Raw genomic sequence first — 14,855 nt, 5'->3', positions numbered from 1 at the left:
TTTTGTTTTTAAAGTTCTGTCTTACATATGTAGTCATTTTCAAATTGAGGGCAGTGTTTTAATAGCTAAATAGAGCCAGTTTCCTTCAAAAGAAAGACTTGACAAATAGGTATCTTGAAAATAAATATGCTTGGTAATCACTGTGTAAAAATCTGTAGTTATAGGTCTTTAAAAAAGTGAAGCATAGGTCAAAATCATTTTAATCCTTGTGGGTTTAATATTTTGTGGGCACATATCTAGGCATATTGACCCTATAACAAAAGTAGGTTTTATTCTGGGGAGGAATGATGGAGACTTGTTTGTTCTGTTTTTTTGCTTTTTTTTTTTTTTTTTTTTAATGTAGAAGACTATGGAAATGATTAAGGTCATTGGACTCAAAGTTTAAGTTTGTTAACATGGAGAATTAAAATTTATTTTCTGTCTTTCATTATCTAGTTAATTGCACTTAAGCGGAAGATATTTCCCAGGAGGAGGATACAGAAAGAAGCTAGTCCCGATCGAATCAGGGTATAGAAGATCTTCATTTGAAAATCATCTACCTCAGCATTCACTGAGCATTTTGAAACTCAGCATCATAGAGATGTCTTCATGATGTGATGCTTAGCCAGCCTGGCCTGAAGAAGGAAAAGCATCCAGTACAATACTTGTTTTGTGGTATGAATATAGCCTACTGACCAGGAATTGTTTAACCAAGACACAGAAAACTTGTGTGTTGAGTAGCTCTGACCTGGTTTTACTTTTAAAGCATTTGCTCATGGACCCATCATTCTTTTAATGAAAAATCTGACAAGAGAGAGCTACCAAGTTCCCATAGCAACCATTGCCAACTTTCACATGAGAAGCCTAGGCCAGCTTGGGAGCCATTGCTAAGAGACCCCAGTCTTTGCATTCCAAAGCCTTCTGCTGCGGTTTTACATTTTTGTTTTTGTTTTTTCCATTTCCCATTTTTAAAATAAGTAGCTACTAAGTTATCTAGTTATCCTTACTTCTGAAAATAATGAGTTGGGATATCTAAACACGTTTTTATAGATGTTATTTAAATAATGCAACAATATCACCTCCTATTGGCAATACCTAAATTATGGATTTTATTAACATTTAAGACCATAAGTGGTCAAACTACTGATGAGATCAGTGACTGACATCTGAAGTACTTTGTGCTTGTTTACTTTAGCCCCTAAGAATGTGATTTCATGCAGAGGCCTAATTACAAAGGGCTAGAGTTAAGTAGCAGAGCTACCTTCCAGATGTAATTATGTTTTGGAAATGTACATATTCAAACAGAAGTGCCTCATTTTAGAAATGAGTAGTTCTGATGGTACTGGCACATTACAGTGGTGTCTTTTTTAATACTCAGTATATTCTAGTAGCTAGCTCTTTCAACTGGTTTCATGTAATGCAGGGGTCAGCAAACTTTCTGTAAAAAGCCACATAGTAAATATTTGCAGGCCACATGTGTCTCTGTTGCATATTCCTTATTGTTTAGTTTTAGTGTTTATTTTTTTTTTTAACCTTTAAAACTGTCAAAAACCATGTTTAGCTTGCAGCTGTACAAAAACAGGCCACCACCTGGATTTGGCCCACAGGCCATTGTTTGCTGACCACTGGGATAGAGAATTCGTATTTTTATGTATGAGTAAGCCCTGATGTTCAGCTATGTTTTATTTATATCATTATATGGTGGATTTCTGGAGATTATATTCCATAAGTCCTTTTTGAACTCTAACAGGTATTTTAAGATCATGATCTCAACAGTATTCTTTCAATACGTATTTTGTAAAAAGAACTTGTAATGTAAATACTGTGTGCTATAAGTGTTATGTATTTCAAAATGTGAAGTCTCATAAAAACTTAGAGTTTGTCTGATGCTTTGATTTTTAAATCTTTGAGGAATGAGTTTATTGTTATCCAGATTCCACAATCACTTGAGGGTTTGTACAGTGTAGCAGCGTCTGTGCTGAACACAACTGAACATAAATGGAAAGTAATGTAAGGAGAGAGTAGTACTGTAACATACTGGCGAATGTCATGTTATAGGGGGAAAATAAGTTCTAAATGGGATTTATCATATGGTAAAAGTTGAGGTTTCTGGGTATCATTCTAAATGTGAAGAATTTATTATAGAAAAGTTATAGAGAAATTAACATTTGGGTGTGCTGGACATTCCTATGGTTAGATGAATATAGTCCATATCTAATTTAGAGCTTAATAGGCAATAGGATAGAAAATAGAATCATAGAATATTCATAGAATCATTCCTCTAAATGATTCTGTAGTGACTCTGTAGAATCACTGGAACAGAAGAATCTCAGAAGTTGATGAGTAGTCAGATGGTTTCAAAAATTTTAAAGCCTCAGAACCATTAGTTCAAATGAAATCCTATCAAAGGCCAGTATGTAACACAGAAGAAGAAAAGCTCCTTGTCCTGCTTGACCCCAGGTGATGCCTCTAAATCCCAGGCCTGACAGGCAGAGTTTCAAAATAACTCCCTGGACTACACCCTGCATTTTATCAAGGACACCAGGGCCAGGAAGATTACGTGATTTGCCCAAGGTCTCACAACCAGTTAGAGGCAGAGGTAGGTTGGAGCCCTGATGATGTCTCTCTTCCCATCCCCACCAGGCCGTGCTGCCTCTCCATGACATACAGGCACAAGCAGGCGAAGAGCATACTCTCTGAAGTCAGACTTCTGGGGTTTGAGTCCAAGATCCTGCACATTGTTTGCTACAATTTGGCTTTCTCCTAAAACGTGGGAGGCAATAACTGGTGTCTACCTAATAGGCTTATGGTGATGATTAAAGGAAAGGACGTATGTAATACATCTAGCACAGTGCCTGGGAAATTACTCCTGCCTGGTAATGTCAGTGGTGATGATGGTAGTGATAAAAGTTTGTATGTAAAGGATTGCTATCCAGACCAGGGGTGAGGTTTTTAGTGTAGTCATTAGGATGAAATGATTACATTGCCCTTAGCTAAGAAAGTTACACATATTCTCATTTTTTTTTTAAAGTGGTTTTTTGCCTACTTTACTTCTTTGAAGTATTTTTAAAATTATTTCTACATATACAAAAAAGTATACAAAGTCTAATGAATAACAGCTCAAGGATTTAAAAGGAAAGTGTAATTATAACTGAGGTCAAATTACTTAAGGAAGAAACAGCACCAATCCCACAAAAATTCCTCCAGAGAGTAGAAAACAAAGGAACACACCATCTAACTCATCCATTGAGGTGAACACAGCCCCACACCAAAGGCTGGCACAATTACCATAAGAGAGGAAAACGACAGGCCATCTATCTCAGGAATCCCATATGAAAACTAACAAGCCAGATTCCGATATCCTTCAAAGAAACAACTCTTCCTTGATCAAACTGAGTCTACTCCAGGAATGCAAGATTGACCCAATATTTGAAAACCAATGCAGTTTATATCAGCAGGACTGAAAAGAGAAACTCCATGATAATCTCAATGAACCTTTCTTCAAAAAAGATTATAAAAAATTTAAAAGTAGAGTCTAGCACAATGACTTCCATCTGTTCAACAGTTATCAAGATTTTGGCACATTTGTTTGCTCTATTCTTTCTCTTTGTTGATGTATTTTAAAGTAAATCTCAATTTCATGGAGATAGGAGTACAAAGTTTCAGTTGTTAAGGGGAGGTAAACGGGCTTCTTGTCAGTCTAACTGTGGTGCTCCTTCTTCCACTTGCCCTAATAACAGCTACATCTTAGTGAACACATTGTGTGTGCTAAATGACTTATGCTATAATCCCATTTCATCCTCACCATATTCCCATTTTACCACTGGGGCCTAACTAGTTTTAGCGGCTTGCCCAAGGTCTATAACTATTAAGTGGCAATGTCAGCTTTTGTGTGTCTTCAAAATTAACTCTTAGCCCCTAAGACACACTTGGATTGCAAGGGACAAAAAGAAAAACAATAAAGGGTGGAAGAGACAGATATCCTGCCAAGACTGTTGCTCAACACAGCCCATCCCTGCCTCCATATGTCAGCTTTTCTCCCCAGTGGGGTTGTGGCAGTTCCTGACTCACATCTCTCAGAGAGGCAGGAAGCTTCTTCTCTGGCTCCAATATAGAAAACCCTGGTGGAGATGAGTTAATATGATTTGTGCCCACTTCTATAGCCACGGAGATGGAGACTTTTACCAAATGGAGGAGGTGAGGGGTGCTGGCCTGACAAAAACACTAGCTTCACAGAATAAAGTTTGGGTTAATGTGAAAGACCAAGTTCCTGGGTTAAATACTTAAGTTGAAGGCAAGCTGCCATACTTGAAAAAAATTAGAAAAATCAAATTTGTTGATTAGAATACAGTGAATCTTACAAATTTTTCATTATTGAAAAGATTCAAAGAAATGTTTGCAAAGTATCAGTACAGTACCTGTCACATAGTAAGTGCTCCATAAATGGTTCACAATTACAGTTATTATGGTTCACAGTTGGTCCCAAGTTGTCTCTCTGATCTTCCTTCTGCTTTTCCTCCCCTGCCTCCCCTGTCTCACCCATGGCCACACACTGTGCCAGCCACATTGCATTTTCCCAAACATGTTATACACTTTTATCCCTCTGTATCCTTGCAGATGCTATTCTTATTGGTTGACCTGTCTTTTCCTTGCTTACCTATCCATTAAACTCCTACTCATACCTCAAGGTAGGAGTCCATCATTATAGTTCATCTACCAGGAAGTTTTCTAAGAGACTAACTGTATCACCTTAGTTCTTTGAAACAATGAATAAGGAAACAAGGAATGTAATATTTAGGCTTTCAAATGACTTTGACAAGATTCTACACCACTGGTTACTAAAGAAAATGAGAGGACATTATGTCAGAAATCCAGGTACTTAGAGTAAATGGGCAAATATGGAGGAGTATTAATGTGGTCTTCTAAGAATTAGCACTGAGTTCATTCCAGCATTATTTATAATAGCCGAGATATGGAAACCTGTCCACTGATGGATGGATGGATAAAGATGATGTGGCATATATATATTTTGTAATTATTTTTTTTCTTCCAAGTTTTTATTTAAATTCAAGTTAGTTAACATATAGTATGTTGGTTTCAGGAGTAGAATTTAGTGATTCATCACTTACATGTAACACCCAGTGCTCATCACAAGTGCCCTCCTGAATGCCCATCACCCATTTAGCCCATCCTCCCACCCACCTCCCCTTCAGCAACCCTCAGTTTGTTCTCTATAGGTAAGCAACTCTTATCGTTTGCCTTCCTCTCTGTTTTCATCTTATTTTTCCTTCCCTTCCCCTATGTTCATCTGTTTTGTTTCTTAGATTCCACATGACAGAAATCATATGGTATTTGTCTTTCTCTGACTTATTTCGCTTAGCATAATACACTCTAGTTCTATCCATGTCGTTGCAAATGGCAAGATTTCATTCTTTTTGATGGCTAAATAAAATTCCATTATATATGTACACACACACACCTTTATCCATTTATCAGTCAATGGACACTTGGGCTCTTCCCATAGTTTGGCTGTTGTTGATAATGCTGCTTTAAACATTGGGGTGCATGTATTCCTTCGAATCCATATTTTTGTATCCTTGGGTAAATACTTAGTGCAACTGCTGGGTCATAGGGTATTTCTATTTTTAACTTTTTGAGGAACCTCCATACTGTTTTGATTATGTGGTATATTATTACAATAGAATACTATTCAGCCATAAAAAGAAGGAAATCTTGGCATTTGTGAGAGCATGGATGGACCTTACAAGTATTAGGCTAAGTGAGATTAAGTCAGAGAAAGACAAATACCATATGATGTTACTTATATGCTGAATGTGGAAAAAAAGCCCTCTTAGGTACAGGGAACAGACTGGTGGTTATCATCAGAGGGGAAGTGGTTTGGGTGTGTGAAGAGGGTGAAGGGACTCAATTATATGGTGACAGTAACTAGACTTATTGTGTTGATCACTTTGTAGTATATGTAAATGTAGTATATGTAAATATGTATATGTAGTATAAGTGTATATGTAAATATCAAATTATGTTATACATCTGAAACTAATATACCAATTTTATCTGAGACTTTAAGCAATCAAAGTGTGATCAAAGTCAATAAAACACTGAGGCCTTTGTTTGCTAAGCCTTAGATACAAGTAGTAAAACATAGGATTAAAAATAGGAAAAAAATTGGGGCACCTGGGTAGCTGAGTGGGTTAAGCATCTGACTCTTGATTTTGACTCAGGTCATGATCTCAGGGTCATGAGATCAAGCCCTGCGTTGGGAGTCCATCCTGGGCATAGAGCCTGCTTAAGACTCCTCTCTCCCTCTGTCCCCTCTGGCACATCCCCCTCCCCTCATCTGCTCTTGCTCTTAAAAAGAGGAAAAGAATTGCAGAGCTGGTAGCAAATTAAGGCAGGTACAAAGTCAAAAAATATTTTCAAATTATCCAGTGGAAATTGATTCATGCACAGAAAAAATGAAATAATACCCCAAATTTAACTGTATTATATCTTGGTAGTGAGATTATGAGTGAATTTCATTTCTTTCATAAATTATTTATCTTCTACAAATTGTTTTACAATGAATATTTATTTAAGATAACAACAACAATAAATTTTAGGTAAAATTATAATGACCCATATTAAATTTTTAGTGGAAAGTAGAATGTTTTATTAGCTAACCAAGGGAAAGCTAACTTTGAAAATCCATAAAATGTCCTTGGTTCCATTTTAAGAGACTCCCGTGTGATGAAATAGTCATTTCAATTCTTGTGTTTTTATTTAGTTGGATAAGGATTAAAATTTGAAACTTATGAATAAAGATAAGTTCTCATTTGGAGCTAGAAAAGCCAAAAGATGACATAATCTAATCTTAATTATTCATGGGGCAGATAATTCATTCATATCTTTTGATTCTTATTTCCTTTGTGGTTTTCACAGTTTTAAGTTTCCTAACATTTGAGAAAATAAGGCATTGGTGTTAGTATGTCACCAGATGGAGATGTTGAGCTGTTCTTGTTAATGTAGCAAATCAAGTCAGGGGTTCCAAACTTTAGTCAGTATGAGCATGACGTGGAGAATTATTTAAAATGGAGATTCCCGGGGCACCTGGGTGGCTCAGTCGTTAAGCGTCTGCCTTTGCCTCAGGTCATGATCCCGGGGTTCTGGGATGGAGCATTGCATCAGGCTCCCTGCTCTGCGGGAAGCCTGCTTCTCCCTCTCCCACTCCCCCTGCTTGTGTTCCCTCTCTCGCTGTGTCTCTGTCAAATAAATAAAATCTTAAAAAAAAAAAATAATAAAATGCAGATTCCCGGGACGCCTGGGTGGCTCAGTCAGTTGGGCATCTGCCTTCGGCTCAGGTCATGATCCCAGGGTCCTGGGATCGAGTTCCACATCGGGCTCCTTGCTCAGCAGGGAGCTTGTTCTCCCTCTGCCTGCTCTGTCTGCTGCTCCCCCTGCTTGTGTTCTTTTTCTCTCTCTCTGACAAATAAATAAATAAAATCTTAAAAAGAGAAATAAGCTTCTGTTTAAATAAATTAAATTAAATGCAGATTCCCAGTCCTCACCCAAAGAGTTAATTTGGTAGGCCTAACATGGGGCCTAGGAATCTGCATTTTAACACCTCTTTCCCTCCACCCCCAACCACCACATTTCCCCACTTCATCTTCTGCTAGTGATCCCGACACAGGCTGGCCCATGAACCACACTTAGAGAAACTTTTGTATTTGAAGCCATGTATATATGAAAACATTTAGAGAAAGAGTACAAACAGAACTAAGTAAAACCAAGTCCTGGGAAACTCCAACATCTGATGGTCCATTGAAGAAGGAAGAGTTAACAAAGATACTGAGAGGCTGCCAGAATAAGAGGATAGCAAGAGAATGTATAGCTATAGAAGCCAAATGAAGACAGAATGAGGGAGGGGAAAAAATGGTTAACAGTTTTGACTTAGACGAGGACCAGAGAACATGCATTTGATTTAGCAACATGGAGGTCACTGGTCACTTTAGAGGGAGCACCATTTTAAAGTAGAAAGGAAGAAAGGTGGTTTAGGTTTAAAGGGTATATGGAAGGAAAGGAATTTGAGGCACAGGCTTAGATAATTCTTTCTAGAATTTTGATGGCTAAGAGGAAGACATAGGGGAGTAATTGTTTGGAATTAAGGCCCAGGAATTTTTTAAGTTGTGAGATATCAGAATATTTGTAAATGTTAATGGGAGGGCTAGAGCAGAGAAAGGGAGAGAAAGAATGGAAAATGTAAGATTCTTAGCAGACAAGAGGCTGTGGAACTCAGAACACAGGAGGAGGGACATCTCCCCTAGTCTAAGAAGAGGAAAGAATGGACTCAGATCCAGGTAGGCTATAGCTCTGATGGCAGAAGTTTTGGGGGTTACAGCATGAACTACTCCCTCAGGGAAAAAAAAAATATGACTGTTAAATACTTAAGTGTGAAGGGGAAGTGTTACCATTCAAGGCTGAATAGAGTAGAAAAGGCTGGGGACAATGAGTTGCCATAGGGAAATGGAAGAATTTAGGGCAAAGTTGAGGGCCCAACTGCGGCTGGAACTCATAAATAAAAGTGCTACAGGGCCGCCTGGGTGGCTCAGTTGTTAAGCGTCTGCCTTCGGCTCAGGTCATGATCCCAGGGTCCTGGGATCGAGCCCCGCATCGGGCTCCCTGCTCCGCGGGAAGCCTGCTTCTCCCTCTCCCACTCCCCTGGCTTGTGTTCCCTCTCTCACTGTGTCTCTCTCTGTCAAGTAAATAAATAAAATCTTTAAAAAAAAAAAAAAAAGTGCTACAAATTTGTTCCTTTGGGTAGATTTCTCCAGAGGCACCAGAATGACGGTAGGTAGCACAGAGGAAGATAGTTGAGTGTTTGCAGAAATAACATTTTGCCAGACAAATGCAGTGAAAGTACAGGTGGTTATTTGCATGAGACTGACTGAAATGATGGAATTTGAATCAAAGACAGGAGGGGGGGCTCATGGAGAAAGGAAAAGTAAAATGGTAATGGATTGAAAGTCTGGATGAGACTGGCATGTAGTTATAGTGTGAACAGATGAGACTAAGTGATCTGGAAAGGTGGGACGTATTGGTTTGAGAGTAGGATATCTGACAGGGGAATTGTGAAGGTGGAGCAGCTTCAGGTGCGGCCATAGGAGCTGGGGGACTTTAAATGGAGTGCAGGGGCAGGTCATTTTAGATGAGGATCTTAAGAAACTGAGAGGTCAAAAGATGTGGGCAAGAGTTGGGGTGAGAAGACTGTGCCAAATGCCACTGTATTCAGTAAATGAACAGGGGAGACCAAGAAGGAGATATTAAGGATACTTGGGACATCTACCAAAAAAAATAACTTTCTAAGTTATGCTTTTTTTTTTCCCCTGTGATTGCAAAAATATCAACTAGTTATGTATAATCTTGTCCCTTTCAAACCTTCTAAGGAAGCTCCTATGTTTTGGTGAGTGGAATTATAGGGTGGATACAACAGAAGCATGAGAAAGTTATGTTGTTTACAAAAGAAAGTAATAGAGTGACCTAAAGGGGAAGATCCAGGGCAACAGGAAAAGGAAAAATAGGGAAGAGGGGTATTAGGGAAGCAAGCAAGAGAGGTAGTGGGAGAGAACTGGCAGCTGCCATGAGGCTCTCTTAAGGGCACTTGGAAGGAAAGAGCTCCCTGGTTAAAGGGATGTCTACGAAGTTGTTCTGTTTGATGTGAAAAGTGTGTCACCTCACTAAACTTAATAAAATATCATTTGCCTATTACATATTACAGGCAGAATTGGATGGGACATGTGAGAGACTGGCCTCAAGACTGTGAGATCAGTGACTACCACAGGGTCCTTCTAAACCAGTCTATGCAAGCAGTCTTCCTTTTGATTAAATAGCTGTGGACTTCTTAGATCTTTTTTGAAAAATACTTCCTTAAAGACTCAAAAATGCCGGGCGCCTGGGTGGCTCAGATGGTTAAGCGTCTGCCTTCGGCTCGGGTCATGGTGCCAGGGTCCTGGGATCGAGTCCTGCATCAGGCTCCCTGCTAGGCGGGGAGCCTGCTTCTCCCTCTGCCTCTCTCTCTCTCTCTCTCTCTGACTCTCATGAATAAATAAATAAAACATTTAAAAAAAAAAAAGAAAAAAAAAAGACTCAAAAATGCCTTGTGACATTTTATATCTTCTGAGTAACTCTTATGTTTGAAAATTGAAAACACATATTTTCCATCCCTAAATTTGCATTTGTTAATAAAATATTTAAACTCTAATTTTTATTATTAAAATTTTAAATTTATATATTATTTAATACGTCTGGCACTGGTAGCATTCATATGTTTGATATTCAGGAAATGGTATACCAGTGTCTCAATACCCACTATAATATTAGTAATGTTGGTAACAGGTTTACTGAGTACTTGCTATATGCTTGTGAGTGCCTACTAAGAGTTTTTATGCCTTATTTCACTTTTTAAAATCCAAGTTTCTATGAGATAAATACCATTATGCCCCTTACATTAGTGAAGAAAGAAACAGAGGCTTAGAGAGGTCAAGTAATTTACCCAAGGTCTCACAGTTAATAAGTGGCAGAGCCTAATTTAATTTTGTTCTAAATTTTCATGTCATGTTTTAAAACATTTTTGAGTTTCTCCTTGAATAACATTGTACTTGGTGTTAGAGGTGTCAACACGTGACTGAGTTTCTAGGTGATAAAATGTGAGCAGAAATAATGTGTGTCACTTCCAGATCTAGCCCATTAAACCTCCTACCTGATGCTCCTCCATATTCTTTTCCCATCTAGCTGGCAGGGATAGAGACCACTTTTTGGCAACTTTGGAACCCCTAAGTTGAAGATGGCAGAGTTTCCATCAGCCTAGGTCCCTAAATGACTGCACACCGAAAGTTCCCTGAGGACCTGTTTACTTTCCCAGTACTGTTATAGGAGAAATAAACTCTTCTTTTTTTTAAGTCATTATACATGCTTGGTTTTATTTGTTGCAGTAACAGTCTACCCTAGCTAATGCAAACTGGGTAAGGAAAATTTCAGTTACGCACTTCTTTATCATTCACAATTGCATTTGGTTGCATTTCACATGGTGACTTAACCAAATATAATTGCCCACACTGTACCCGAGATACAGGGAGGTGCAAAATATAAAAGAGGCTTGTAATAACTTATTTGCAGAGATGGCTACAATAATTCCCCTGTCTCTGTATGTACAGACTTACGCTGCTCTGCCCATCAAGAGGTAGAATTTGGTGGCTCAGTCTGTTAAGCGTCTCCCTTTGGTCAGGTCATGATCCTGGGGTCCTGGGATCAAGTCCCACATTGGGCTCCCTGCTTCTTCCTCTGCCCCCCCCCACTCGTGCTTTCTCTCGCTCGCTCTCTCTCGCTCTCTCAAATAAATACAATCTTAAAAAAAAGAGGTAGAATTTATTTCTGCACTCTCTGAAGATGGGCTCGGCCATTTGAATAACTTTGGCACATGGGACAAATGCAGAGGTTTGAAAATGATTGTGCTTTGGGGCTTCCTCTCTTTTGCCTTCAGTTGGAACCCAGAAACCATGATGTGGATGGGCTTGAAGTAGCTTCCTGGAGAATCCACTTTGAGGAAAACTGAAACACCCCAGCCAACAGCCTTCATGCCCCCAAATATTATAGCATAAAGCAAAACTGGATATACACCATGGGATACACACGAGATATAAAAGGATGTAGGAAGTTTAAAAGTAAACAGATGAGAAAAGATATACTAGATAAATACTAAACAAAAGCAGCACAGGGAAGTTTTATTAATATAAGAAAAAACAGAATTTAAGACAAAAAGCATTATTAAGGTCACTACATAATGATTAGAGTTTCAACTTACAGAAAGATGAATATATTCTAAACTTTTATGTATCTAACTAGTTTCAAAATACAAAAATCAAAAATTGATAGCACTGTAAGGGAAACTTACAAATCCACTATCAGAGTAGAAGACTTTAACACATAACCAATAACCCCTCAATTATTCCTAGGCCAAGGAGACAAAGATATCAACAAAGTCTTAAAAGATATGAATGATACAATTAGTAAACTTAATTAGATGGACATATCTAGAACTGAGCACCTCCAAATTAGAGCTTACCCATTCTTATCAAGCACACATAGAATAATTTTTTAAATGGCCCTTGTGCTAAATAAAGCAAGTGGTAACACATTTAATATCACAGGTATGATCCAGATTATAGGGTATCGAGTTAGAATATTTTAAAGATTTTTTTTTTTTTTTGACAGAGAGAGAGACACAGTGAGAGAGGGAACACAAGCGGGAGGGGGTGGGGTAGGGAGAAGCAGGATTCCCGCGGAGCAGGGAACCCGATGTGGGGCTCAATCCCAGGACCCCGGGATCATGACCTGAGCCGAAGGCAGACGCTTAATGACTGAGCCACCCAGGCGCCCCTCGAGTTAGAATATTTTAATTAAAAAGATAAAATTGAAGAACTACATTTGTTTGAAAGTCTAAAACATATTAAATAACTCAGGAGTCAAAGAAGAACTCATAATGGAAATTTAAAAATACTTAGAACTTGATGGTAATGAAAATATTGCATATCACAACTTAAGGGATTCAGTTAAAGGGTACATAGAAATTTATCAACTGAAATGAGTATCTTGGAAAAGAAAAAAGACTGAAAATAAACAAGTTAATGATCCAACATAAAAAGTCAGAAAAAGAACAAAAGAAATAATAAATAGCAAAAATTAATGAAAGAGAAAACTAAGATTTACTAGAAAAGATCAGTAAATAAAAAAGTCTAATAGCAAAGATACACCTCTGGTAATGTTTAAAAAACAAGGAAAGACCTGGGGGAGAATCTGGCATATGGAGGTTAATGGTGACCCCCCTGAATCTGCATCTCTCCACACATCTTCTCTGAGAACCATAAAATAGCAAAAGCGAAAATAAAATCATACATAACCCATGCCTTTAGCATTACCAGGAGACAGAGAATACAATGAACTTTCTAAGAGAAAACAACCAATTCCAACAGAGCTTGTGCCATTGCTGCACCCATAGGCTTGCAGCACCCAGGTGCCCCACTTTTGTGTCGTTAAGAAGCATTTTAGGGGCACCTTGGTGGCTCAGTCGGTTAAGCGGCTGCCTTTGGCCCAGTTCATGATCTCCAGGTCCTGGGATCAAGCCCTGAGTCAGGCTCCCTGCTCAGCAGGGAGTCTGCTTCTCCCTCTCCCCCTACCCCTCCCCCTGCTCGTGCTGGCTCCTGCGCTCTAATTTAAAAAAAAAAAAAGATACAAAAGCATACTGGAACTAGTGGAAAAATACCCCTTGCTCTTTGTTAGAACATTTTAACATCATTAAGATGTCATCTTTTCCTAAGTAAATTTATAAATTTAATGAGATCCCAATAAAAAGTCAAGGTTTTTCTGAAACAGGAAGAAATAGAAAACTTGAACAGACCAATAACAAGCAAAGAAATTGAATCAGCAATCAAAAAATTCCCAACAAACAAAAGCCCAGGGCCAGATGGCTTCACAGGTGAATTCTACCAAACATTTAAAGAAGGGTAAATACCAATTTTTCTCAAACTATTTCAAAAAATAGAAAAGGGGGGGGACACCTGGGTGGCTCAGTCGTCAAGCGTCTGCCTTCGGCTCAGGTCATGATCCCAGGGTCCTGGGATCGAGCCCTGTATCGGGCTCCCTGCTCCGCAGGAAGCCTGCTTCTTCCTCTCCCACTCGCCCGGCTTGTGTTCCCTCTGTCAAATAAATAAATAAAATCTTTTTTTTTTTTTTTTAAATAAATAAAATCTTTAAAAAAAAAAAAAAAGGGGGAGGAAAACTTCCAAATTCATTCTATGAGGCCAGCATTGCCCTATACCAAAACCAGATAAAAACTCCACTAAAAAAACACTACAGGCCAAATCCCTGATGAACATGCAAAAATTCTCAATAAAATACTAGCAAACTGAATCCAACAATACATTAAAAGAATCACTCACCATTGATCAAGTGCGATTTATTCATGGGTTGCAAGGGTGATTCAATATTCACAAATCAATCAATGTGAGACACCACATTAATAAAAGGATAAGAACCATATGATCAGTCAATAGATGCCAAAAAAGCATATGACAAAGTATAACATCCATTCATGATAAAAACCCTCAAAAACGTAAGTTTAGAGGGAAGATATCTCAACATAACAAAGGCCAGATATGAAACACCCACAGCTAATATCATCCTCAACGGGGAAAAACTGAGAGGTTTTCCTCTATGGTTAGGAACAGGACAGGGATGTCTACTCTCACCACTGTTACTGAACACAATCCTGGAAGTCCTAGCCATAGCAATCAGATAACAAAAAGAAATAAAAGGCATCCAAATCAGCAAGAAAGAAGTAAAACTTTCACTACCTGTAAATGACATGATACTCTATATAAAAAACCTGAGATACTCCACCAAAAAACTGCTAGAACTGATACACGAATTTAGTAAAGTTGTAGCATACAAAATCAATATACAGAAATCTGTTGCATTTCCAGTGGAGCCTGGGTGGCTCAGGGCATGATCCCAGGGTCCTGGGATTGAGCCCTCTATCAGGCTCCCTGCTCAGCCGCCAGTCTGCTTCTCCCTCTTCCTCTTCCTCTGCCCCTAACCCTGCTTGTGCTCTCTCGTGCGTGTGCTCTCTCTTATAATAAATAAATAAATAAAATCTTAAATAAATAAATAAATAAAAATAAATAAATATAAATCTTAAATAAGTAAAATAAATAAATATTAATAAATATTATATATATTTAAATGTTATAAATAAATAAAAATCTTTAAAAAAATTTAAAAAAATAAATAAATAAAATCTTAAATAAAATTAAAAAAAGGAATCTGTT

The 14,855-nt window shown here is 38.2% G+C and overlaps 1 protein-coding gene across 2 annotated transcripts in view; it reads left to right on the top strand.

The window, feature by feature from the left end:
• The window catches only part of GNPTAB (N-acetylglucosamine-1-phosphate transferase subunits alpha and beta), a 73,735-nt gene extending 71,875 nt beyond the window's left edge, over positions 1-1,860 (top strand). The window contains exon 21 of one of the 2 annotated variants that reach the window (XM_032416236.1): positions 436-1,860. In XM_032416236.1, the coding sequence (XP_032272127.1) occupies positions 436-513 (78 nt within the window). In that variant the 3' untranslated portion in view covers positions 514-1,860. The remainder of the gene's footprint in view (positions 1-435) is intronic. The other variant, XM_032416237.1, reaches the window with a different exon arrangement.
• Positions 1,861-14,855: the final 12,995 nt, after the last annotated feature.

Source organism: Phoca vitulina, unplaced genomic scaffold (assembly GCF_004348235.1).
Source record: "Phoca vitulina isolate PV1807 unplaced genomic scaffold, GSC_HSeal_1.0 scaffold19, whole genome shotgun sequence".
In the NCBI taxonomy this organism is placed as follows: Eukaryota; Metazoa; Chordata; class Mammalia; order Carnivora; family Phocidae; genus Phoca; species Phoca vitulina.
The sequence above is the reverse complement of the archived record's forward strand: the minus strand, read 5'-3'. Positions and strand labels throughout refer to the sequence as shown.